The sequence below is a fragment of the Kryptolebias marmoratus genome, linkage group LG21, assembly GCF_001649575.2.
Source record: "Kryptolebias marmoratus isolate JLee-2015 linkage group LG21, ASM164957v2, whole genome shotgun sequence".
In the NCBI taxonomy this organism is placed as follows: Eukaryota; Metazoa; Chordata; class Actinopteri; order Cyprinodontiformes; family Rivulidae; genus Kryptolebias; species Kryptolebias marmoratus.
The window spans coordinates 19,300,878-19,327,564 of record NC_051450.1 but is presented as its reverse complement, the minus strand read 5'-3'; the positions used below and the strand labels follow the sequence as shown (position 1 = coordinate 19,327,564).

Genomic DNA, 26,687 nt, shown 5'->3' with positions numbered 1-26,687 from the left:
AGATGAATCTGTTCTTTCTCAGGTAATTCTCAGTTCCATGATAAAGGAGTGTGAAATAAAGGTGGAAAACAGAGGAATTGCTGATGCACAAGGGTGAGTCCATCAGCCCCATTTACATCACTGTCAGAAAAACAATCGACAAAATAAAGTTCTTATAAAGGACAGGGGAGATGAGCTAAAGTGGGGACAGTAGTCCTGACGAGATTTTGTTTTTATTTTTGTTTTATGGCCTCTTGTGTTTGGTATTGTCTTTTTACTATTTACACTTTGATCCACAGCAGTTGTTTTTTTTTTTAAATTATATATAAAAAATTATTTATTAACAATTAATAATTCGTCACATAATTACAAATACATACACATAATTCAAGCTCAACACATTTGACAACATCTTTCCCTAAATCCTAGCATAAACTGTCTCTGTTAGCAAAACATCTCATGAACCACTGGATGGATTTAAGGAAAGCCTTCAATCTTCGGGAAGAAAAGGAAACGTTTTGGGAACAAAAGCTGGGAAGCTGGATGTGTTCTGGATGTCCTTTTAAATGATCTTTTTTTTGGTTTGAGGCTCTTTAAAATGAAACGTCTGCATCTAAGCATGTCAGAAGTGTGCATATGTTTAATTGTGAACATATTCTCTCAATCTTAAATGACACTCTGACCTCAGGTCTTTCCACAGAATTGTTTGAATCCAGAGGAATATCGGAATATTTGAAATTTACTTCAAACCATAAACCATTTCACTGGAAGACTGGACCCTTGGGATTAATAAACGAGGCATTGTGTAGTTTAATACTAATGTTAATCTAGATGCCACATGGCAATTTAAGGAGGGAGGGAGACATTTGCATACCCTGAATTCATTGGCTCTCGTTAAGTGTTGCTGTTAAGATATGATGTTTGTTCTTCTGTTGAGCAATGCAGCAACTTAACTTTTCTGTATCAGTCAGACCTCGAACTAACTCAAAAGAGGAACTTGAGGAGCCGTTAGACTGTAAAACCCAGGAGGGGTTGTATTGGCAAACAGCATTTCCTCTCTAAAAATACAGAGTAAAGGCTGGGAAGGGTGGGGTACGCTTTGAGAGGATGGAGGAAATATAAGATTTTATTTTATATCCTGAATTTTATACACAAGACTGTAAGATCAGCCTTTTTTCAGTTTAGTCATTCTTGTTTTGTTTTGTTTTTTTAATAGATCTATATCCATCGCATCCAGTTTGGTGGGTGAGGATGCCAAGACCAAGTTCCTGAGCAAGATGGGCCAGCTGACCACCTCTGGAGCCATGTTGGCCAATGTCTTCCAGAGAAAGAAGTAACTGACTGATTGAGCCTTGGTGATGACCTGACGAGCCCCTGCTGTCTTCGGTTTTTACAGGAGAAAACTCTGAAAGTCAGCTTATGAATGATAAAACATCCACAGCAGAAGGAGAACAGACACGGGTTTGTTTTTTTACAGCAGGTTTTCCCCCCGTTTGCTCACTTTTGTCCTCTGCTTACATCTTCGTCATGACAAAAGGGATGTCAGGATCAGTGGGTTTGCTTTTATCAGTCAGTGTTAACGTTTTCATTTCAGCCACGGAGGAGACGAGGGGAAAGAACGAAAAAAACACTATCGACATCCACCCTAACTGAGTAGAAGGATTTTATCATGTGGACGGTTCTGAACTCGCCAGATTTAATTTTCTGCACAGAACAACAAACAAAACTGCGATCTTAACCTGCTGGACTTGGAGTAGAATTTTAATGGGCACATTTTAGAGTCAGATATTTCTGAAACAGCTGAATTAAGTTGAGAGAAATCCAAGGAATGACTTGTTCAGCGTGTCTGTACGGCTTGGACATAATGCCTACTTGAATCTAAAGAATTGTCTTGCCTTTATCTCTTTAAGTTTTCTTTCTGTTCTGATAGCTTCTATTTTATTATTTATGTCTTAATGAAGGAAAGAAAACACACTTTATTCCTACTTCCAAAGAAATTTGCACTTCACTTTACTGTTTTGTTCTTTATATTGTCTATTTAGTTGTTTTAATTCAGAGTCTTATACATGATGATCATCACTACTTTTCTTTATCCATTTTGGCAAGTTGAAGAGAACACTGGTCTTAATTCTACCTTCTCTGTCTGTTGCATCTTGTCCAAGTGTTGCAGTGTCTCTGATTGTTGTAATATTTTTTTATTTCTGAAGTAGTTATTTTGTTTTGTTCTTTTCCGAATATGCTCCAGGAGACACGGTAAATACTTGTATCATACACTGAAATCGGGAGAGGGTGGTACTTGTTATGTATATTTGAAATTTGTGTCATGATGTAATAAAAGATGGAGATCAGTTGTGTACTTTAATCGAGTTTCGATAACTGCTTTTGGTTTTTGGGCCGCTTTCTGTGCGACGACGGATCTCGCTGCGGCTCAGAGGGTTTACAGGTGTTGAAAGCTGCGAAATGAAGTCATTTCACAAAGAAACAACACACTCCTACTACTGTCTCCCACATCGAAACCTTTGATGTGGTCTGTTGTTGCCATGATACAACAAACCAAAGTCCATTTTATGGGGCATTCCCAATAAGTCACCCAACTCACTTAAAAAAAAATATAAAAATAAAAGTTCTCGTCATAAAAAATTAGGTGTTCAGTTTGTAGCTATCCAAACAAGCTTTTAACCCTCTTGACCAGTCTAGTAAATCTGATTGTTTTGAAATAAAAAAAGAAAAATTGACCACCACGGGTCGGCTATTGCTCCGTAATAAAAATCAGGATTTGCATATTCAAGCTAATGTTCAACCTCCGTCACTGATACCTGGACAGGTGGGTAAACACTCGGTCCACTCGGGCTGGGGAGGGACACAGCCTTGTGTGGGCGTGCGTGTGTGTGGAGATATGTATCTGTGGGGAACAGATGCCTGGTATGTGGGATTTGCATTGAGAGAAAATGGTTTCCTTCTTTCCGATCTCCAAACAACTTGTTGTGTAAAGTCATGATGGAAAATGAGTTCACCCTTCGGTGGTTTTACAGTAGCAGGACTTTAAATATCATCTGGTCTTAAAATGTGGGTAAATACAGCCTCACAGTTGTCACATGATGTATATGTTTAATACAAACTAAGGTAAAATGCTGAAACAGAGAATGGGGGAAATCTGCACTGAATGATTCAGTATCGTGTTTCAGCTTTAACTTGGAATCTTTTGTGTTGCCTTATCAGTTTTACTTTGTTGTGGAGGAATTTTGGCCCACTCATTTTATGATGTGGCTTCGATTTATTGAGGCTGATTATGCGCAGCTGTCCTGAGGTCCTGCCACAGAATTTTAACAGAGCTGAGACCGGACCGATGCAACACCGATTAATTTTTCATTCTTCTTTTTCAGTCATTCTGTTGTAAATCTGCTGCTGTGCTTGGTGTCAAAGTCTCATTGCGTGACCAAGTTAGACAGATGGCGTCACTTTTGACGGAATAACTCCTCCATCCATCAGTTTTCTTCACTGGAGACTCAGTGGCTGCCTTTCAACCCCACATTATTACACCTCCTCCACTGTGCTCAAAGCAACAAGCCATTTGTGTTGATATGTTTAGTTTTTTGTTAAATGTGACACCGTGCATTGTGACAAAACGTTTCCACTTTGGATCATCTGCTCACTCAGTGTTGCTTCAGAAGTCTTGTGATTTTGTTTCATAGGAAACATTTCAAACCTAATTCCTGCTGCTAAGTTCTTTGAAGACATGAGGCTTTATTATATTTATTTATTTTCTAACAGGACGGTCACAGAATATATCCCACCTAAGGATTGTGGGGTCTAAGGTGAAGTTCTGACACTTCTTTGAGCATTTCAAGCTTTTATTTTTTTGGAAAATTTGCTCAAATGGAAATTCAAAGGAACATTGGCAATTGTAGCTTTCACTGAAGTCATAGTTTTTACAATCAGATTGTTTTGGGTTACTTTTATGAAATAAATATTAAGACTTAGGCTTTGTTCATCTGAGACTCCTGCAAAAAAATAAAAATCTGTCAGGGATTAGATTGTTTTAAAACATCTCGCGTGCTACTAAAACTTCTAGCGTTTTGTGTTTCGGTAGAAATGGTTGAACTAACAGGCTCTTACCAACTTTGGTAAGTGGAATGACTCACAGCCCATCTGTCTCCAAAGCAAAGAAGCATTGCAGTTGCAATCCTAAAACCACCGGAACAAAGTGCCTGTGACTGAACGTCATTATTCCACTCTGCTCTTTGTCTTAGTCTGGGTTGATCTGCATGCTTTTTTGTTTTTTTTCCTCGGTGTGTTGGGAAATCAGACCAAATCCTTGAAGCCTCTTCCAAAATTTGTGTACCAAAACGAGCTGTGGCTTTTTTGTTCTGTGAAGCGAGCATGGTTTAAATTAATCAATACTATTCTGTGGTTTTCATGGATTTATGACTAAATTAGGTTGTCTCCTACTTCGTGAACTTTGACTTGTTGACTTTTGCTACAAAGCAACACAGTCCTCATACTTCTGGTGCTGACGTTCAGGATTTTAGGAGTTTAATGCCTAAAGACTGGTGTGGATTGATGTTTTTATGCAGCTGATCAACTCACAGGACCTGAAACTGTTTAAAGCGGAGCCTAGCACTGACCCTTCACATGTCAACAGTTTAGTTTTACTGTCAATGGGTGATCTGACATGAACGGTTGTGGTGCATTCAGAGTCAAGCTGAGGTTTTTGATTGCTAAGAGTTAAATCTTAATTGCTGCTGTGGAAGCTGCAGAGCCCCCGCCACAAAACAGCTTTTGTCAGCATGTTTTTTTTATGGGAAAACGGGCCGTTAGCTTAACCAGTTACAGTTCACTTTACACTATTCTTCCTCTTACTTTTTAAACTCCCTAGAAATTAAGAAACTTGACCTTTAGTTTGGAGGAGATGATTTATTAGTTCTTGTGAAAACGTCTAAAAGCATCACAGCACATTTACACAACTGTGCTGTCTAAGAACCTAAAATAATCTGATGGTCTTATCTTTTCTCAGTGTTTTCTTTTACTTCTTTGCTGTATCATCAAAAAAAAAAGGTTTTGCAATATCTTATTATTTTTTTCCCTCTCTTGAGGTAACCAAATTACCCTTGGACGTACAATTTGATTTAAAATTTGCATAACTATCAAGTTGATGAGAACACGCTCTCCACTTTCTCTAACCTTCCTTCTTCACTTGCCAAAGCAGGCGAGGCTATGCAAAACCAGAGGGAAACATAACCAGTGCTGGTTTTTTTCTGGGAATAGGGAACAGTTGTTGTATTTCCTGGAGGCAATTGCTAAACTGTTACAAAACACACTTTTTTTTTCTTTTTTTTTTTACGTTGTAGAGATAATGATGGCTGTTAACTGGACCCAGGCTCCAGGAAGTACACCAAACCCTGATCCTACCCAACTTCCATGATGAATGCCTCAAGTGGGAAGTTAAATCTTTGAAAGTGACCGCATGCTTTGCCTTCAGTGGATGACAGCTGGATGGGACCAGCTCCGGAGTGAGGTCATCACCTTCTCTGATCGATGATGGAAGAAGAGCCACGTGATAAACTCCTGCCGTAAAGTTGTGCATTTAAATTCTCTTGTTTCATGTAAGACGCAGGCCTTTTCATAGAAACTGTGTAGCAAAACATGTAGAAAGGTCTAAAGAATAAAAAGAAGCATTAAAAATGATACCTTTCAATCATTCCAATCACTTTTAAACTTTAAATACTAAGAAACCTTGTTATGAATTATATAATGTTGGCAATAGTTCAAAGAACTTATGAAAGAATGAACTTTAAAGCAGTTATGTCATGAATCCCAGAGATTTGCATCATGGAAACATCAGAATCAAATCAAATTGTTTGAAAATTGGACCGTTCTAATAGCTTAAAATGCTAAATAAACAAAATAGAATAAAAAAATCATTACAGCAGGGGTTCCTAAATTTTTGCTTCTGACCCACAAATGAATAATGTTATAAACTCACTAACTCCAGCCAACACTGGTTAAACGGTTGCTTAAAAGTCAATTAAACAAGGTTATAATGTCAGTAAAAACTGCCTCAACAATGGTTATATTTTCATCCATTTATGACTCGTGTTGTTTTTATATTCCAGGATGTATATAAAAAGTTTATGCTATTAACAATCCGTTCTAAATTTCATTTTGATTTCTGGAAATCCCATCAGGACCCTTCACTCAGACTCTGTCCACACTGCAGGCAAATGCGACCCAATTCTGATTTTTTTCCTTTGCCATTATCTGACATATCAGATTTATTCATGGCAGTGTGAACGTGACAAATCCGATTTTGTCATATCAGACTCAGGTCTTTTTCCTATGTGGCCCCCAAAAAAGCTCATGGTTAACATTTGCGCTCTGTTTCTTCTCCTTCTTCTATCTTTTACCATTCAGATGTACAGTTGACCCCAATTGGACAGAAAGTTTAAAATCAATACACATGCTAACACTTGTAAAAGTCCATATTTACTTCTGTAAACACAGCGTGTGGAGTGTGACGTCATATCTTCTTCTGCACATGTGGAGACTGTTCACACTGGCGTCTGATGGAAGTTGTATTTAAAATGTAATGTGAACGACCAAAAAGAAAAAAAAAATTAGATTTGAGCACTAGGACATGCAGTGTGAACATAGCTGTAGTGTTTCCAGATCCCAACTATGGGAACCACTGCTTTAGAAATTAAATAAGATAAAAAATACAAATCAGGACTGTGCTAAATGATGTAAAAACAGGTAAAATTGTCCTGTTTTGTGGCCATAGGTGTGTACATACACAGAAGTGACCTAATAAATAATCTACTGTTTGGGCTTTATGGGCTGTATGTGTCACACAGGGGGAAATAACAAACAATGATGAGTCATTAGTTTCTGTGCCACCCCCATATGTGTTGTGGTATCCCCCTGGACACCCCTGCAAAAGAATCTTCTGGCTCCGCCACTGCCTTCATGGATCCGAGGATCAGCCCCTCCGGCAGCTCTGAGGGGAAGGGAATCTGTGAAGGGGAAGGTTTTTATGGGAAGGGGGGAGGAGTTGCCTCCCTCCGTCCGTCTCTGCGCGCATAGTTTTTACAAGCTGCTGCACGCAGCTTCCCTCACAGCGCGTGGATGAAAGCAGAGGAGAGATGAGAGGCAACACCGGAGCCGCTGCCTTCTAACGGGGAATGAAGGCGCAGGAAGAATGCCCTGAGACCTCCAGCAGCAGCCGCGCACGCGAGAAGAAGTGATCACCGGTGGGCGTACCTGAAGAAGGGTGGGAAATCCGTGCGTGGTGCGACAGCCTGGGCTGAGAGATACAAGTGAGCCTCAGGAGAACGGTCCGAAAATCAGCAGAGATGGGGAGGAACTTGTCCTCTGGCTGGATATTCCGCGGCTGGATAATCTGGTGCATCCTTGTCGCTTTTTACGCACAGGTAAAACGCGCTTTTTCACCATTTTAAAAGTGAGTTTATCTGTGTTTATTACATAAAAATGAAGTTCATGTAAAGACCAAAACTACTGAGGTTAAATATAGTTCAGTTCTATTAACCCGCATCAGATGATTTCCATATTTATTCTCTCCTGGGAGTGCAAGAATGATGGCTTTTACGCACAACTGGAAACCGTCCTGCTTGGGTTGACTCTCCTCTCCACAAGAACGCCTCTGTCAACAGGATGTTCCTGTCCAAATGGATCATCAAGAACTTCACCACAGATATGTCCAGCCATGCTCCCTCATCAGGCTCTTTAAATGATCACATGCTCTTATTTTTCTTTCCCTCTGCCAAAGAGGAACTTGACTTTTAGGCGTTTAATATTTATTTAGTTCATGTCTCAGCTGACTAAGTGAATAAGCCATGGCATGTTGTCCATTTTTGTTCCGTCCAAGCAGCTGTAACAGCGTCCAGGTGTGGTGGTTTCTAAGATGTGGTTGAGGTGGTGGGACTGGTGGGCACCAGTAATCTATCATTGCCTGTTTTACTGTAAAGCCAGCATAGCTGCGCTCTGACTGGAACAAACGCCCCTACCTTTCATGCTTTTCTCTCTTCTTCGCCCAAAATGTGCTAAAAGGATCATGCTTGACGTGAAATCATGCCCATGCACGGATCCGGACAAGTAACAGTAAAAGAAGAGAAACAAAAAAAGGGGTTTTTCACAGGCAAAGATGAACTGGATGCCTGGAAAAAAGAGTCAGAATGTAAAAGGAAAGAAATATTTTCCATCAAGTTTTTGAAGTGACACTGCGAACCTTTGGCCCGGGCTTGTTCTCTCAGTGGTCTTGCCATCCTTGACTCATAATATTCCCCAAAGAATTCCCCGTTCACATTGTAGGTTTTTATCCAATCCATTTCAAATTCATCTCAAACTGCCTGGAAGACATTGAGCAACAGACAATGACTTCAAGATGTTCACAGCCTAAGAATCAATGCAGCAAATCATAAAAGTGATGTGATTTAGTGGATTTGTTTATTTGCTGACCCACAGTCACGGCTCCATGTAGGATTTTAGCATCTCTAACCATCCAGTTTTCATTCCTGTATTAATGCTTTCATCCATCTTCCAATCTGTCTTCATTCTAACCATTATTTGGCCATATTCCATTTAACTTTCACATCAGTTTAACTGTGTAATCCTTTCTTAAATCTCTCTCAAGTGCATCTGTCCAACTTGTGTCATTTTACTATAAACAACTACTGCAACACCTCCTACCTGAGAAGCCGTACTCGATTGGCTGCAGCCAGCAGAAACTTTTACGTAAAATATGACAGAACTCTTGTAATCACAGCAGATCTATGTGCAGAGCCTGGAGGAACTGTCTGAAATGTCCACATTAAGGTTTTGTAACCAAAAAAAGAAAACAGAAAGATTTGTGCAGATTGTGGTTGCTTAAGAATTTATGGTTCAAATTTGTGAAATGACTTGAGCTTTTACAAATCTACTTTGTCTCTTTTATTCATGGACTTTTTTTTTCTTTGTCAGGTTTCACTGCAGTTTTACTCACTTATCTTCTTCCTTTTTGGTGAGAAAAAGTCTCACGTCTTTGCTTTGTAAGAAAACAAATTCCCCGCAGAGTTTGTAAAATCTGTTTCTGATGCTGCGTGGGATTTTGTTTTATTATTTTTGCATAAATTGATCACAGGTGCAAACATCATACAGAGATTAAGTTGCTGAGCAAGATGTTTTTACAGCACCTTATCACAGATCAGTAGAAGCCGAGAGGCGTAAAAGTCACTCTGTCTCTCTTGGCCTCCTGCCCATGACTGCTGCAGCCGTTATGCAAATTCTCTCATCCTCTGGGAGCAAATGGAATGCGCTCACCATCACACTCATGTCTGATGGGATTGCATGAGTCGTAAAAGTTTTTTTTTTTTTTTTAATTCAATAAACTAAATATCCTGGATAAAAGATGATGGCGATGGGGTAGTTACTGAGGACCTATGAATGCCTCTTTTTTGTTTCTTTGGGGGTTTTTTTGTTTTTTTTTTTCATGTAGAACTGCCCTCTTTTATCTATTTATTTGGCTATTTTCCCTTTCCTCATGTTTTTTTTGTTTAATAAACATGCATTTATAGGTACATATTTCAGCAGAAACAGTTAGCTTTTTGGCTGGATGTTCTGTCTTTACCATTTTTACATACAGTCTAGTATATAACAGTGGTCGTCAATTTAAATTCTGCGTGTCTGCCTGGAGAAGTTTGATGTATTGAAAGTCTCTTTCACTGACAGCCAGGCTCGTTTTCTTCTCTCACCATATTGTTTTTTCAGGCCCGTACCTCTCTGTAAGCTGACAGCTTCTCTCTGCAGAGAGAAACCTCAGGCCAGATGTGGGAATTACTGTAAATTGTAAAAAAAATAAAATAAAAAAAAAGCTCTGTGCCACCTAAAGTGAATTACCATAAATGCAGGAGAAGCTGCAGTTTAAATTGAATGACCGTAAATTGTGGAAAAATGAATTACCACACAAATCACCATACAATTTTTACAAATTATTAAATTTTATTGAAATCAATCATTTGGGCCCATAAAGAGACCGCAGTCCTTCATTTGGGGACTCCTGGTATTAAAGGCTGTTTTTTTCCTGTGCATTCTGGACAACCCTTGCAGCTCTTTCTGTCTGTCTGTCTGCCTGCCTGCCTGCCTGTCTGTCTGTCTGAGCCCCTGGAAAACTTTTCTTACTTGTGTCACTTCAGTCTGATGTGGCACGTGGTCGTCATTAGAGCTGTGGCGTGAGCTCAGAAAGCACCGTGCATCATTAGAAAACAAATGCTGGCTGCTGTGAGTGCAGGGAGGTAATTGTGAGCCATTGTTCCTGCTGTGCTGTTGTTGACCAAGGCTGCACAGACTAAACACAGGGGAACATGGAGGTGTGAGAACAATGGGGGGATTTTTGATGTCTTTGCTCAGAGAAACAACATTTCTGATGCTAAAAGTGGTCTTAACTTAAATGTCGCTTTAGATAGAAGTGCACATAAAAACATATAAATGTTAGTATCTGCAAACAAAATAAGGTGAATTATCAGTGTAAAGCCACAGGAATGGACAAAGACAGGTGAAGTTTGGTAAAAGGAAAGCATTGAGTAAAGATGGGTTTGATAACAGGTTGACAAAGTCAAATTATTCTTCTGTTTCTTATGTTTATAGCTCTGCTTTCAATACCTGTATAAATTACAGCACAAATGATGGAAACAGTGTCCACTTTCATGTGGAAAAGAAGCTGAAAATGGCTGAATGAGAAGGTGAAAGATGTTGGTCCAAGCTCAAAGAGCAGCCAGTCTTTTAGCTTGTATTTATCTACCTTTATATATAGCGTTTGTGGCTTTGGCATCACCTCTGTCATAACAGCTGGATTCTCTAATTCAGCAGTGTGGTGAGGAGTTCACCAGCCACAAGTTTATGGAGACTGGAGGGTGTGTACAGCAAGCTCTGTACGTGAGAAACTCAAGTTTTACTCGAGCTTAAAAAGTGCAGATGTTTCAGGAACGTTTAATGACGGTGTGGCAATGAAAGTGCTTTTCAGCAGCACACCAAGGGGGACCAGGAGAATATCTGAAGATCTACAAAACATTTAGTTTCATTCCAGCTCTTATGTAAGATGATCCTGTGTGAGCTTGGTGCTGTGGTCAGGTGTTTCTGAGACGGTGGAAAAAATTCCTGGGCCTGTCTTGGAAATACTTCAACCATCTTCTTCCTCTCATTACTTGAGGTTATTTCACAGTAAAATGTTCTTGACTTAAAAGGTGATCAGGAGGAAAAAATGAGATGCCTGCGCTAGAGCGTTGCATACATTAGGGAAAAATATAAAAAGGTGTCATGAAATTAAAATTTTATCACCCATATCACTGTTAAATGATAAACATGTTACATGTAAATGTTTTTGTTAATTATTCTTTAGGACAGTGGTTCCCAAAGTTGGGTTGGGACCCCAAAGTGAGACACAAAACACACAAATGTAAGTTCAGATATCAGCTTACATTTAAAAATGAGTGTTTATGCCATATTTTAACCATAGTTCTTAAAAAAGATAATAACAGTAATCATAAATTGATCAAAATGCTCTAATGGAGGTTAATACTTTATATTGTCGTTATGCCCATGTTTAATTTGGTAATAGATGGGGTCATTTATCTCTATTATTTTGTAGGTTGGGAGCTAAATAAGTTTGGGAACCACTGCCTTAGGTTATCCTCTTTGCCACGAAAAGTGTAACTGTGAAAAGTTTAATTTTACATTATGTGTATGTTTTAGGACACAGTGTCCAAATCCAACCAGTGTGGAGAAAATCGATACTTAAGAGACTCCAGATGCTGCAAAAAGTGTCAACCAGGTAATAATAACACGCGGCTGTACACAGTAGAAACACAAGGACGTGGAGTGAGAATGTGGCACTTCTTGTTTCCTCACTGGAATCAGCAGAAAATAGACATACATTTTCATTCACAAAGATAGAAGAGGAAAGATGTTTAAAAGCGGAACAGTTAGGCTTAAAATAGCACAGACATGCACGTGCTTACACAACCACACATACATAATTAGAATCTGGTCTAAATGGTGGGTACTGTTTTGTAGATTTTGTTTTGCATGCACTTCGTTGTGATCATGTCCTTTAATCCATCTGTTTACCTTTCTCCTTCTCGCTGTTTTTCATCAGGAGAGCGTGTGCTGTCTCACTGCACTCAGTCTGAACAGACTACGTGTTTAAAGTGCAATCATCATGAATATCAGCCTGGCTGGACCTCAAAAACGACCTGCATCCCGAAGAAGTACTGCGATACCGGTCAGTACCTGCAGCTTTTACAAAAGGAACAAAATCACTTCTCATCGTAAGATGATCTTAGTCTAAAACTTTACATTAAAGGCGGCAGGTGATATGGATTCCTTCAAGAAATTCTAGACCTTTAATATGATTTATGTTTGTTTTTATTCGTGCAGCACTGCCGACACTAATGACAACACACTAATGCAACAAAAGCTTTTATTTTTGTCATAATAATAATTTGAAAGTTGTGCTTTTGTAAACACACACAAAACAAATACTCTAATGATCACAATGTGTATGTTTTATTCAAATATAACAATTAATTAAATAATAGTCATTTTGGCATCTTATTGACTGAAGATATGAAGATGAAAATACATTTGCACAGTTATCAGAATTAACCTTACACCTCTGCAGCGAAGCCTGGTAAAAAAAAAAAATTCACCTTGACTTCAAATAGTTTCAACTTCCCTTTTATTCTGACCTCCAGGAAAGGGATTTATGGAAAGAAGTGAAGAGAACGAGAGCTTTACGGAAGAGGAGCCGTGTCGCTGCCAGCCTAGCCGCCAGTGTCACCCCATCAACTGTGAATTCTGTGAGCTCATCCCAACCTGTCCTGCTGGCAGTGGGATTGAGGACGACCCCGGTGAGACACCCGAACACGGAGCAGAAATCTAACGTCTTTACAAAGAGGTCATTTATCAGTGTGTGATAATGTGTGTGTTTACTCTTTAGGGTCAACATATGCAAGGAAAGTGTGTGTTCCATGTAAAGATGGCTTTTATTCTGATAAGGACAATACTGAGCAATGCAAACTGTGGACCAAGTAAGTTCCTACCCCAAACACACAAACAGTTTTGGCCTGGAATATGTTTAATGTATTGTGGAGGGAAATTGTAGGTGGACAGCTTGAATATGTTTACCATGGATCTGTAAAAGATGATGATGGACCTAGGAAAAACCTACTTAAATGTGCTTTAGTGCAGACATTCCATTTCACTCTGTGTTTTTGTCTCGTTTCTCCAGTTGTAAAGCCGAGGGCAGACGAGAGATGCAGCCAGGCAGTGCCCAGTCCGACGCCGTGTGTGGACAGCATGTCCCAGGTAAGACGTGGACACTTTGACTGCAGCCGTTCCCCAAACAAAACAAAGTCATGTCAAATCTCTGGAGAAATATAATGAGGTGAGGTTTAAACACAAAAACATTAGTTGAGGAAAAAAACTAGGAGCTTTTAAGAGCAACGCTTTGTTTTCTTTTTCTTTTTATTTTGACTTTTTTTAGATTTTCTAAACTGTGCAAAACTCTTGAATCATCTCTCATTAGGCCCGGACACTGAAGGTTGTACAAAGACCTGTAGTAAAGGTAGTTTTGTTTTTTTTATTCTCCTAATATTATTAATCTTAGTGGTCTAAATATACACAAAAAGCCAAATAAATTTGTGAACACCTTAAAAGTAAAACTTTTTATCTGATAAAGGCCACAATAATAAGTGCCCCCTAATTTGTCAGCTCCTAGAACTAGTTTTACTTAAAGCTCTGAAGTTTGGTTTGTATGTAGAACTCACAAAGGCACAGAAAAAAAGTTTTTTGGACCTAAACCCAACAGAAAGTCCACCATTTTCGGATCAATAATGCCATTTTGGGGATGAATACAGATTGTATTTGAGCAAACTGCATAGTATATTGTCATGTTCGGTTACAAGAAGTGGAGTGAAAATGTTTTAAAGTAAATAATAACGCTGCCAAGGTTCAAAGTAAAACCTTGAATAGACCGAGACGACTTTAAAAGACTAAAAGAAATGCTGGCTCTATGGAATCAAAGTATAAAGAAATAAGTGATGGAGGAATGGTTTAAAATGTTTGCGTGGTTCTGGACTCATGATGACAGATTTAGACTAAAAAAAGCAAACTGTGATATTTCTTTCTTACAGTTACTCCGTTCCCCTGGATTTTAGTTTCAGTGCTGTCAGTCATTACTGTTCTGTGTCTCCTCATCCTGCTGCTCTTCTGCTACAAGGACAAACTCAAGTTACTCTCTGGTACGTTCAAACACTCCGGAGTCCGTCAGCTTCAGCTCATCAGCAGCTTTCTTCTCTGTATTTTATCGACTAATAGGTTTCCCTGTGTTGTTTCTTCATTAGTAAATCTGCGATCTTGTGTCCAGAATCTGAAGAGGACCAGGATACAGCAGGTACTGTGACATTTCTGTTAAAAAGCCAAGGAAATAATATGTTCCAATTACAGTTACAAACATTTTAGACTACAATTATGATGTAAAACGTGATGTAAAAAGGTAAATACAGTAAACCACTTCTATATTTGATCCTACAAGGTTGAAATTTAGAAAATCACAGAACTAACTATTCATTCAGAAATAGCAGTGGTTTTGAATGCTTTTTTTTTTACATTTTATTATTATTATTATTATTATTCTAGGAGACTTTGGCCCCTCTTTACCACAGTGGAACAGCAGGAGAAGGCCCTGGGGGCTTCAGATGTACACCATGTGAAGTCACAAAACTCATCTGCCAAGCCCCCCACGGTCCTGAAATGGATGCCCCATGCACCGTTCCTGCCTCTGTTTCCTTTGTGAAGGTCTCCCTGCCCTCCACAAAGAGAATGAAAGAAAATGAAGGGCTAAAGGAGAGAACGGTGACAGACAATGAGCGCAAAGGGTCTGGAGAACCGGAGGAGTTGTCAGAAGAAGAGGTTGTGAATACGTCTTCGCTTTTGACAGGGTCTTGCACGTGCGTCATTCCTATCCGTGAGCCGCTGGAAGTAGGGGAGAATGAGGACTGTAGCCAGGCTGTGATTCCTGGGATGCTAGAAACCTGCTCATGTGGAGGCCTCAAAGGAGAGAGAGACAGAGAAGAGACCAAAAAAGACAGAAGTGACTGTGAAAGAGCGAGAGAAAGGGCCATTCAAGAAAAGATGGGTTCATCTAATAGAGAGACATGCGTTACATCTTTGGTTGGTCTTTCTGCTCCTCTCATCCACACCTCCTCCCTAGTCCCACCATCCAACCCAAGTCCTGAACTCTGTGTGCCATTGTCCCAGGCTCAGGTGAGGCCCAAAGATCTGTCCAACAAATTGCTGGTAAAACAGGAGGAGTTTTATGGACTGGCAAGCACAGACTCCACCTCAACTGAAAGTAGCGCAGCCCCTGCCATGACTTTAGTCAGCGCCTTGATGACTTCCACGCCTGCAGGAGATATCGACCTGGACAAGCCCCCCGAGGCCCCCAGGTCGGAAAAAGGCCAGGGGATTTCCTGCGGGGACGGTAGGGAGAACAAGCTGGGAGAGTCCGAGCTGGGGTGCTCACCGGAGAGCCTCCACAGTCAGCTGGCCGAACCATCTCTTACCTCAGGTACGTGACACTTCAAGGTCATCTATGGAAACATCAGTTCCAACAGAGAACATGACAGTTTAAAACAATCTAATTCAGTTTAATCTGGTGCATCAAACTCAAAAAAATGTCTAAAAACTATTGTGTAAGTTTGACTTTAACTCAATCTATGCGGTGATATGCTGGTGAAGGTTGCCCTAGCAAGTTTAAACAAAGATAACTGTACCATTTTGTTTTTTGAAGACATTTTGCTTCTCATCCAATGAGCTTTCTCTTTTCAAATTGAAGAGTGCAGAGTTCCAAGCTTTTAAGCTGCAGCGAACTGAAAGTTGAAACCTGAGACCTCCTTTATGTTTGACAAAAATGGCTTCCCTTACACCTCTCAAACCAAGAGGCCATCTTTGTCAAACGAGAAGGTGGTCTCACGTTTCAACCTTCCGGCACATAAAGGGAACCCTTTAAACCTGATTTCCATACAGTTTGACACCAATGTGACCCGAATGACACTCAGGAGGAAGGGAAGGGAGAGTGATTTGCATGTGAGTTCAGCTTAGAAAATCAGAGCTGTTCACTACACTTTAAAAGCTTGGAATGGTGCACCTTTCAGATTAAATTGGGTTTAAAGTTTAAACTTTCTAAGAATCTATTCTGAGCTTCACTGAACAAATTAAAGCCATCCAGGAACTGGATATTTCCTGGAGAATGTTTTCTGTATCCTTGCAGCAATGTTAGTAAAAAAAACAACTAATGGTTCATGACAAAGGCTGTGAGTCAATAATTCTGTAGTCTGCAGTTTTCTTTATATTGCCACAAGGTAACACCTGACAATCATGTGATGCACTCTTCCTATAAATGACAAAAGATCAACTATTAGGAACAGAAAAAAAAAATACTGATTGATTTTGAATGGAAAATTTTACTGCTGCGTTGTTTAACCTCTAACCTTCTCTTCTCATGGATCTTTATGTGTTGCTAAAACATTGTGGGAAGTGTATTTACATACAGCTATGTCCCTCAAGTTCCAGTTGGTGATGTTTGGTTCTGAGGGCAGCAGCGTGATCGGGACAGTGGTTAGCTCAGATTGAAGCATCAGTTGGTGAATGCAGCTCATAACTGTGGTCTGGTGTCGACATAACAATAAGAAGTCTGATCACTTCCAAGAAATATGTTTTAATAAACCTTGCATTGATAGTTGGGCTCATAATTCTGGGGTGAACGGACCACACAGAAAGCAGGAAAAAAGATACGTGTGTTTGATGCTTTAGGGAACCACCAGAACCGCACTCCAACAAACACTGCGCCGAGTGTGTGTGTATTTTTGTGCATCAGTGTGAACTGTAACATCTACAGGACAAAGCTCCTGTTTACCCAGCGTTCCACGGGGTTGCGCAAAGTGACCACGGCTTTAATTGAAGCAAGATGTGTGCAGCTTGAGTAAGACTTTTGTAACTTTACCCTCCCAACAACAACAAAAAAAGAAAAGAAAACACATAAACATGCCATCTTTTTTGACTCTCTCTGATGAGTAGTTATTTTAATTACATGCTTGCTGTCTTGACATTATTTCACATCATGCAGTAAAAGACTTTATGTGCATCCTGCTCATGCTATTTAAAAGTTAAGCAAAAGGCAAGGCTTTCACCTGTAAATCTGAAGGAACCATTAGCCTTTAGTCTTGCATAATTCACACACAGATCCTGGCCAGAGTCTTGCTCCTCAACTAGAGCAGGCTTAGAAGCTGAAGAGCACCTTAGCACTTCTAGCTGTCTGGATAAAGAATTAAGCTGGTATCGTTTGAGTAGAAAGGCAACTTTAAAAAAAAAAAAAAATTGAGCCCTTCCTATTCCTAAATGATGGAAAAGCAAATCTTTCTGCTACATTTCAGTTTTCAGCCCTAAATTACTGCACTTGTTGAGCATCCAGAAAAAAAAAACATAACTCAGAAGGCATTAGTCAGATTCCATTGAGCTTTGTTTTCAAAGCTGTGGTAAAACAGCATTTTTCCCCCCCCAACTCGACTAGCATTCCCGGAAAAGCTCTGAGATGTGAACACAGAAACAGACCATCTCTGTGAGGGTGTGATCGTGTTCGCCTGTCTCTTTAACTCTAAAGGGAAATGTGTGCTTTACAGAATTAAACATCCCTACTAGAACATGTTTACATGCAGTATGATAATGTATGTGTGTGTGAGTGTGACTGCTCACGTGTGCCTGAATAGATGAGGCATAAGTCGTGAGTCACACAGGGTCGGCTGGAAAGTCAGACAGGAGGCGGGACAAAATCGGAACCAGAGATTTAATGTGGTAAAGTGTGGATTACAAAACACAGTTTATCCTGATGCACCAAGAGTATATTGGCATTGGGTGTGCAAAGGATTTTTAGACCCATTGTAGAGCTCAGTTAAGTCTTCTTTTAGACAAACATGTTAATGAATGGGGGAAAAAATGACCTAAATTGCAACATAAAATCCAAAACTAAAATTTACAAGTATTCAAACATCTTGATTTTCCCATACTAAAAATTGCTGGAAACTCTAGTGTGGCTAAAAAGGAAATGATGTGATGGTCTATGTAGCTGTGGCTTTTTTGTGGTCATCTTGCATTGTCATTAAACCCACTGGGCAAGTGGGTTTGATGTCCCAGTCACCTGAGGTTAGCCAAGATTTTGTCCTTTCTTCAACTGCGTCATAATTATGGGGAGATCTTTTGGTCTTCTAGACATTTCTCCTGTTTGTTGCAATTGCAATTTCATGAATTGGTCATGAAACTGTCATGCATTTGTGGCTGAATGGACCCAAATGCAGACTCGAAAGACTCGAATTTTAACATTTAGGCATGTAGGAAACAAGGCAAAACACCAGAACAGGACCTTCACTGTAAGGATGGAAATAATGGCTCTGAGATGGCTTCTTTGGAAGCTCTTTGGGATCTGAAACAGCCCTCTTTTTTTTGGGAAGCCAAATAATCTGAATCCCAGAAAAAAGCTGTCATAATTCCCATCACTAGGTAATGAGGAATGAACAAGAACAAACAGGAAGATATGATAAAGAATTGTGCAAGGACTGGATAAACCAGGAAGGCTGATGAATAAGTGGAAACAGGTGTGCTGATTACTAATGAAAACCAGGTGGAGCTTAAGAGGCTGGAACCAGGGACTATTGAGGAAAATCAAGAGGTTATGACCAGGACATAAACTCACATGAATATCCAAAACTAAGCTCAAAAAGAAACACAAGAAACCCAAGCAGAGTGTAATACAAAACAAAACCAGAAACAAAGACCCGAACCTTTACAAACTCTAACAGAAACCAAAGTATTATTTAAATATCCTAAATATTTCACCTTTTTTTACTTTGCTACTTCTGTCTATTTGCATTTTCTTCTTCTCAAAATCTCCTTTGTTTCTCTGCCTTATTTTTACCATTTAGGTCTGGTTTCGGGGAACCACAACACTACTTTCATCTCCAGCGGTCAAGTGATGAACGTTACAGGTGATGTTATCGTCGTCTACGTCAGCCAGATGTCAAACAGCAGCGACGAGGGGGGGCAGGACACTGCTTTCGGAAGTCCTGTCCAGGAAGAGGCCAGCGAGACAGCTCAGTTTTTTCAGAACAGCCTAAGATCACAAAGGGACTGCATTTCCCAGAGCACCTTGCGAGAAGAGACACTACCAGTCCAAGAAATGATAAAGGAGAGACTACTGGTAAAGTGAAAAAAGTGGTTGTGTTTTATGTCAGGACCAAGATCAATTCCAAAAGCAATAGTTGGGCCATATCAGGCTCCAGTATGAAACCAAAATCAATTTTTTTTTTCTTGCATTAGTGGTTTTAGCCTTTCATTTATTTTCACTGGAAAGCTGCAAGACTTTCTCAGAGAGAAACTCCCATTTGCTCAAACAGTGATGGGTAATTATGTTTGGAATGGGCTCATACTGGAAAAGCCGAACTCTTTCCTTGCACCATGGATATTTTAAAAACTAAACATCGATACATATCATATTTCTAATTTGGATCACTTCAATACTTTTTATATCATAAATATCCACTATGTGGAAATACTTTTTAATGCTTTTATGGCTGAAATTTACTTTTCTAAGACAATCTGACTGGACAACATTTTTACAAATAATAATAATTTGAAGCATTTCACTGAGTGAAGCAAACAGGAGCTGTTTTACACTATCAACAGGTTTTTGGTAAGAAGTTTATTTAGCATGTACATAGGCTTTGTTTATTACCTTTTTATTGCACCACATGTGCAGTTCAAGTTGAAGAAAAATGCTATGCATTTGATAAGCTACTTTACTCCAGGTTTGGTTGATTTCATTATATTTTATTGTACAAACTTGGATGAAGAAAAGTGACATTTTTATGATTGTTTTAAATATTTTGTAAGGGTAATTCTTGATGTGTTTATTTTTTTCAGAAGTTGTGTTTGTGTTTATTGGTTTTATCTATTTTTAAAAAGTGTGATACTTTCTAAAAGAAAAATTAATATTTTTACAGCTGATTTGTGACCTTTTAAATCAAAGAATGCCACCAACAGCAGGCAAAATGCAGCTGATTTTAAATCTTCTTTTTCTTTTGGCTGTTCCTGCAAAACCATTTGAGATAACATTTTCCTGAGGTTTTTTAAACATGGAGGGATGGGACTTAAACGTTGTACTGCAGTCAGCCACTAGGGGCTCCACTTCCTTTGTGCCTTCAACTTCTGGCTTCCAGTCCTGTCTCTAGTTATCATATCTGTCAGTGGTCTAAACTGACTGAAGAGAAATAACAGCAGGGATCTTTACCAGCATTCAAACTATCTCAGTACTGTTAAGCCTTATAATAATAAAAAAAAAATCCGGTTGCTGAAATGTAAAAAAAATCAAAGTGACTGTAGTGAATGTTAAATAAAAGGTCAAAATGACTGTGCCATAGAAATAAAGACATTTCAATTGTTTAAAAAGACCTGCTTTAGATTGGTTTTGACTTTTAAGTCTATCCCATCCAAAAACAACTGAAACAAAGCCATGTGTCCAGGAAGTCCTTCAAAACAAACATTTTAAAGATATTGTGCTGTTTTACTTTTTTTTAATTGCTGTTCTTAATTTTGTGATTTGCTAATTATTGGCAGAGTGTTTAAAAGTTGCTGTTACAGCAGCCATGCTGTAGTTCTGATTTAGCATTTAAATAAGATTCTAACAGAGATGTTTTACTCTGAGTTTTTCATTTTCTTGGGTCAAATCTTGTCTCAGCAGACATTTGGCTGAAACGTCTCTGTGCTTACATGATGCCACAAGCAGCTGATGTTTGTGTCTATGAAAGCTCATTTGTGTTATTTATGTGTCCTGTAGCTTCTGAGGCCCTTTCAGACCAAACGCACATCTGTGCTTGGAAACCCATTCATTTCGAAGGCTTGCACAAAAGATGGTTGTCTGCCATAACAAATCATAGGTGCAACACAGTCGGCTCTGTGAGCTGTAAAAGTTTATCCAGACACAGAAGGCAAGATGGTGGAAGAACTGAGTGCAAGCTGCATGACACAAGATTGTGGTTGCATTGAGACCTCAGGACCTCGAGTTCTGACAACCTCCTTTTCCCTGCTGCTCCGAACTTCTCCTTATCACTTTATGCAAACGGTAATGCTGGAATTTTTAGTGTATTTTGCCACATAATCCAAATAGTCTGATGTGGAGCTCAGCATTGTGCATTTGGTCTGAAATGTTTGCTGTTCTCTGAAAATAAAGCTGAAAAAAAAAAAAGTTAAAGACTTCTGGATCCTTGGTACATTTCATGTCTGCCTGGGGTTCACTACACTGATCAATCCCAACCTTGCCATATGTATGCAGCTTTTAAAAATCATGTACATATCAATCAATTATATTGCAATGATTAAATAAAAGACTATTTTGATTGAAATTGAATGTGTTTCGCATCTATTGTTTTCATGTATAGCAGACATCCTGCATTCTGTGGTTTCTCTGTCGATTTTCCTATTTCGGGTTGGACAAATTACAATGAACGAGTTGTTGATTTCCTCATGATGATCCATAATGCCCGTGGAGCAATCCTAATTACATATGTGGTGAGATTTCTCTGTCTTTGTCCCAGCACTGACAGACAGGCAGCCTTTCATCACGCCAGGGGATGGCGCACAGCTGCGAGGAGAAACTGTTGAAGCACTCAGACCGGCCAGCGTCACAGAGAGACCACATGAGAGGAACTGGCAACGCTCAGTTAGGCCTGGTTTGGGTCAGCAGCAGTATGTTTACATATGTGTGTGTTTGTGTGTAAGTGTGCATCTCGTCTCAGCTTATTTTTATGGTTGTTGGTGAAAACAGGAAGTTATGACTGGCTTTCACATGGTTTACATGAGAAATAGCTGGCGGGCCAACACAGAACTTGACTGTAGAGTCAAAGGATTTCAATTTGTTTTTCTTCTTCAGCTTTTAATGTGTGAGAAAATAATCTGAGTTTATACTTGAAGTGATTAAGTGTTGGAGGTATATATAGTCTGCCCCCTAGTGGTAAAGATGAGTTAGGGTGGAAAAACAAGTCAATAGCTGGAAAAAATAATGCAAAACTATGTAAAAACTAGTAAATGTTGCAGCAGTCAAAGGTGAGACACATACACCTAGAGCAAGAGAGACAGTACTGTGCAAAAGTCTTGAGTCATCCCTCATTTTTGGTTTTCTGTACTGTCTGTACCCCCTTCCATCTCCCTATCTATAGCTCTTTCTCTGTCTCTTTATATAACCCCACCACCTCGTTCAGCTCTTTTTGTCCACACCAAGGACAGATCATAACAAATATAAACACAGTCCAAACACATACGCACCTGTAAGTGCATGTACCACCCACGCATCAAACATAATACATTTCAGATCATCTAAGGGCTGCAGTCAGGAGGTCCTGATTCATCCATGCATCATACACAACACAAAGTGAGAACCATGTACTCAAGAGTTGACCTGATCTTGAGTCGAGCGTGCCCTCCTTTGTTCTCCACACCAGACCTTGAGCATCAAGGAGAGAACACCGAGATAAAGTCTCACAAAAACCTAACCCTGTCCTTTGAATCGTTCCAACTTATTAACAGCTTTTAAACTCAAGGATGAACCAGAGTTGCAGAGTTGTGTCAACAGCTTAGCAGAGAACCTTCTTTAAACAGTTCTTGTCACAAGGATGCAATTTCTTGCCATTTCTTTTGTCAAACCTATAAAAAGCACATCAAAGATCATTTTTCACACATAAAATAGTATTTTACCACTAAGTGATTCCCAAGATTAGCTCTATATTTGTCATACAGTGGATAATCAGTAAATGGTCAATGCATCTCTCTCATCCTTTTTCAGAGATTGTTCCACTGCTCTAAACAGTTTGTATACATCCCTTAAGCCATTTTAGCACATTTCCTATTTTGACTGGTTGGCATAATATATCTAGATGTGTCTGATTGGCTTTCTGCATTATCACTATATATTTGTCAGTTCTTAAAAGCTGTTTCTAACTGTTTAAATCTGTTTACAATAGAGGATGCAAAGGTTTTAGATGTTTTCTATGTTTTTTTTATGTTTTTTTCGGCCAGTAATCAAATCACAATGATTCTCCTTTTATAATATTTTCAAAGGAGCTGAAGAAGAGCTGATGGAGGGGAAGCCCACTTGTGAGGATTCAGCCTTCATAATGTTCCACATTTTCAGGACCGAATTAACACTTTTTGTTGGGCCAATCACCTAAAAAGAATAACATATTGAGATGTGATTGTGGAGCCCTCGGAAAGCACCAAAAAATCCACACTAACGAAATGCTTAAGTTACAGTCATCTCACTTGCGGAAACAGGTGCTGGATTTCATAGCTCATTGGCAGAAGACCTTGACAAGTAAGACTGGATAACAGTTGGAGTTTCTGGTTACTTCTGAGACATTTATTTTGGTTTGAGCTCGTATGACAGTCTTAGACAGTGGATACAAACAACTGCTTCATATTAAATCTCAAAGAGTAGCTGAAACACCATAACTTGGTTTTGCAACACCTGGACAACTGCGTGCTTCATTTACGAAATGGAGTATTTCCTTCCACGGGAATATGCTTTGATCTGACCCATTCCATTGTAGATCAGGCTAGATGTTTCAGGTCTTTTGCAGCTTTATACAGTTCTGCACTACTTTGTGTTGTTCTGTCACATAGTCTCGGTAACATAATTTGAGATGGTGGCAGATGTTGGGAAAATCTAAAAAAACAAATACATCACAGGAAACATTTAGTGAGCTGAGCCAGTAGTTGATCTCAGTATAGCAAGTATGATGAAAAATGCTCTGCTTAGTTTTGATGAAATACCCTTTATGACTGCTTGCCATGTGACAGCTCATCTAAACCCCAATCAGAACTTTAGCTTTAATTGATTATTTCCAATAACTGAATTTGAACAGAAGGCTCCTTGTAGCAAATGACTTCCTTCTCAACTGTTAAAAGGGAAATTCTTTTCTTCTTCTTCTCATTTCTGCTTCTTTGTCTGCCCGATCACTGGAGATTTAGCCATTATTTGTCACCAGTTAGAGATGCAAACTGTCAGGTAAGATGTTTACATCTCATTGTTTTAGACATTTCAGTTTATTCTGATATAAATAGTAATAAAATCTTGTTTCTTGATTCGTCAGGTCTCTGTTCATCCCAAAGTGGTCGTCAGATGTGCGTCTGGAGGGGAAGACGGCGATAGTGACAGGAGCAAACACCGGAATGGGCAAAGCAACAGCTAAAGACCTTGCTGCAAGAGGCAAGAAAACACATCTTCTTTTTGTTTCTCAGAATATCTATGTTTAACAGTTTCAAGCTTCAAAAACTTCTTCAGGTTCTTCTGTCTTCAAGACTCTCTCTTTGTTCAGATTTTACTTGTAAGCACATGCAAACCATTTCAGCATTAATTAATCTCTTTTGTAGGTGCCCGAGTCATTTTGGCATGCAGAGACATGACAAAGGGGGAACAAGCTGTTTCAGATATCGTGAAGGAGGTAAATGGAGCCAAAGTGGTCGCCAGGCAGCTGGATCTGGCTGACACCAAATCGATCTGCCTGTTTGCTGAAAATATCTACAATAGTAGGTTTCGATGCTTGAACTCACATTTACAGGATCTCCTAAATACTGCAAAAAGTGTGATGCCCGTAACAACATCTTGTTTTCCAGCTGAGAAGGCTCTTCACTATCTGATTAACAATGCAGGTGTGGCTATCCGTCCTTATGCTAAGACAGTGGATGGATATGAAGCACAGTTTGGAGTCAATCACTTAGGTAAAGAAATGAAAGTTTGGGCACAAGCCTCTTATTTTTAGAATTGCATTTAACCGTGGTTACGTGTAAATTGTTTTCTTTTCTGTAGCTCATACGTTTTTGTTGTTCGTCCCATTTCTGACTCTTCAGGTCATTTCTTCTTGACTTTCCTGCTGCTGGACTTGCTGAAGCACTCGGCTCCATCCCGAGTCATCAACGTGTCGTCGTCGGCTCATGCCATGGGCAAGATCCAGTTTGACAACCTGAATGGGGAGAAAGATTACCACCCTGTCAGAGCGTATGCTCAGAGCAAGCTTGCTAACGTGCTGTTTACCAGAGAGCTGGCCAAAAGGACTGAGGGTAGGGTGTGTGGCTGTGAAACACAGACAGCACGCTTGATGTCTGACTGTGAATCTTTCACTTCTGTCTGTTTCCTCGTGTTTAAAAAAGTCTCATGCCTCGACCACAACTGCTCTGGGCAGTAAGCAGAGCAAACAGAAACCTTTTCCTGAAAAACATAGTTGTTCTTTGCTTAAAATCTTGGCACTAAGGGTTGAATTCTGAATTTCTCATGCTCCATTTCTTTGGCATTAAAGGCCGTGGGCGATATGGGATGCCATGCTTTAATTATAGGTTGTAGTCATTTGCATGAATTTTAAATATTATTTATATTTTATTTGTGAAAGTCTATTTCTAATCATTTAATCTAATCTAAACATTGTTTTAAATTATTATCATATTGTGTGATGAGAAAGCATCAAAATGAGCCAATTTGAAAGGAACATTTCTGTTTCGCTCCTCCTTCCCAGCTCAGGGAGTGATGGCTTTCTCTCTGGATCCTGGCTTTGTGAACACTGACATCACAAGGCACTTAAGGCGACCTCTAGTGGACGTGACAAAGATCTTCAGTTTCCTGCTGAAGACCCCAGCAGAGGGGGCCTGCACCACCATCTACTGCGTCGTCACTCCTGAGAGCCAGATGCTCACCAGTGGATACTACAAGTCAGTTTGTAATGCAGCAGCTCCACCAATGATATTAATCGTGGTGATTAAAATCGGAATTTACAACAGAAACACAAATCAGTCAGGGAGTTATTTAATTTTAGTCCCTCTTTGTCACCCTTTGTGTCCAGGAACTGTGCTGCAGCGAGATGCTCCAGAGCAGGCGAGGATGATGGCACTGCCCTAAAGCTGTGGGCCGTGAGCTGCCACCTGCTGGGCATCCGCTGGAGATAAACACGTCAGCCATACCCCTATCCATATTATGCATGAAGCTTCCAAGTTTTTAGATTTTATGCATGGACATAAACTGTGTGAGTGGACAGAAAAGCATGTCTAAAATCTGATTCCTGTAATGATTTGATTGGAAGAATTAGAAGCCCTATGAAATATGAGAGCTTCACAAGTAAAATCAAGATGATTGCTACACCCAATAAAAACATAATCAATGTCTCCTGCATGTTTTATGTGGTTAATTTTGTTGATCACAATCTTCATTTCACCACTCTTTGTTTTCAGTTTGCAGTCTTCAGTTTGTTTTGCTCTTTTTTTGTCTCCCTTCCTCGAGGTTTCAGTTCTCCTTAATATCATTTTGCATCACTTTCTGGTCATTTTTGCCCGTCTTGTTGTCCCTAAATCTTTGCAGATGTTCTCAAGCTCTGATGCATTTGTTACACCTCTGTGTTTTTTACTTTGTTAGCCAAATATCTCCTTAACAACTGGACAAATTTTATTGAAACTCTGAAAATAATTATTGGATGTACATCTACAACTGAGTGACCTCCACAGCTGATCAGCATTAGCCAACACAAGAATGCCTACAACTCAGTCAGTTCTACTAACACTGAGCTAAAATTTTGTGT

At 39.5% G+C, this 26,687-nt stretch overlaps 3 protein-coding genes across 11 annotated transcripts in view; all 3 read left to right on the top strand.

Moving 5' to 3' along the window:
- The window catches only part of relch (RAB11 binding and LisH domain, coiled-coil and HEAT repeat containing), a 30,152-nt gene extending 27,817 nt beyond the window's left edge, over nucleotides 1–2,335 (top strand). For all 7 annotated transcript variants that reach the window (XM_017428416.3, XM_017428415.3, XM_017428412.3 and 4 more), the window contains 2 exons: nucleotides 23–93; nucleotides 1,196–2,335. In XM_017428416.3, coding sequence (XP_017283905.1) covers nucleotides 23–93; nucleotides 1,196–1,316 — 192 coding nt within the window. In that variant the 3' untranslated portion in view covers nucleotides 1,317–2,335. The remainder of the gene's footprint in view (nucleotides 1–22; nucleotides 94–1,195) is intronic.
- Nucleotides 2,336–7,069: 4,734 nt separating this feature from the next.
- Nucleotides 7,070–21,382, top strand: tnfrsf11a (tumor necrosis factor receptor superfamily, member 11a, NFKB activator). 2 transcript variants are annotated; one of them, XM_037973217.1, is made up of 11 exons: nucleotides 7,070–7,406; nucleotides 11,366–11,422; nucleotides 11,719–11,797; nucleotides 12,122–12,247; nucleotides 12,720–12,875; nucleotides 12,965–13,055; nucleotides 13,256–13,332; nucleotides 14,160–14,267; nucleotides 14,370–14,419; nucleotides 14,665–15,595; nucleotides 19,002–21,382. In XM_037973217.1, the coding sequence occupies exons 5-11, from the start codon at nucleotides 12,731–12,733 to the stop codon at nucleotides 19,283–19,285; spliced, it is 1,686 nt and encodes a 561-aa protein (XP_037829145.1). In that variant the 5' UTR covers nucleotides 7,070–7,406; nucleotides 11,366–11,422; nucleotides 11,719–11,797; nucleotides 12,122–12,247; nucleotides 12,720–12,730; the 3' UTR covers nucleotides 19,286–21,382. The 2 variants fall into 2 exon arrangements, with proteins under 2 accessions (XP_037829145.1, XP_017283878.1); XM_017428389.3 differs by lacking the exon at nucleotides 11,366–11,422.
- Nucleotides 21,383–24,007: 2,625 nt separating this feature from the next.
- si:dkey-73n8.3 (uncharacterized protein LOC100150965 homolog) lies at nucleotides 24,008–26,277 on the top strand. 2 transcript variants are annotated; one of them, XM_025008639.2, is made up of 7 exons: nucleotides 24,008–24,133; nucleotides 24,219–24,334; nucleotides 24,499–24,654; nucleotides 24,778–24,846; nucleotides 24,976–25,185; nucleotides 25,635–25,827; nucleotides 25,959–26,277. In XM_025008639.2, exons 1-7 carry the CDS (start codon nucleotides 24,120–24,122, stop codon nucleotides 26,059–26,061), a joined length of 861 nt encoding a protein of 286 aa, XP_024864407.1. In that variant the 5' UTR covers nucleotides 24,008–24,119; the 3' UTR covers nucleotides 26,062–26,277. The 2 variants fall into 2 exon arrangements, with proteins under 2 accessions (XP_024864407.1, XP_017283932.1); XM_017428443.2 differs by having other exon boundaries at nucleotides 24,742–24,846.
- The last annotated feature ends 410 nt before the right edge of the window (nucleotides 26,278–26,687 follow it).

Excerpts from the sequence above, each read along its gene's own strand:
- tnfrsf11a (XM_017428389.3), top strand. The coding sequence starts at position 7,329 with ATGGGGAGGAACTTGTCCTCTGGCTGGATATTCCGCGGCTGGATAATC. Across the intron at positions 7,407-11,718 it reads TTGTCGCTTTTTACGCACAG|GACACAGTGTCCAAATCCAA; the intron begins GTAAAACGCGCT and ends TGTATGTTTTAG. Across the intron at positions 11,798-12,121 it reads CTGCAAAAAGTGTCAACCAG|GAGAGCGTGTGCTGTCTCAC; the intron begins GTAATAATAACA and ends GTTTTTCATCAG.
- si:dkey-73n8.3 (XM_017428443.2), top strand. Across the intron at positions 24,655-24,741 it reads TGCTGAAAATATCTACAATA|CTGAGAAGGCTCTTCACTAT; the intron begins GTAGGTTTCGAT and ends CTTGTTTTCCAG. Across the intron at positions 25,828-25,958 it reads CTCACCAGTGGATACTACAA|GAACTGTGCTGCAGCGAGAT; the intron begins GTCAGTTTGTAA and ends CTTTGTGTCCAG.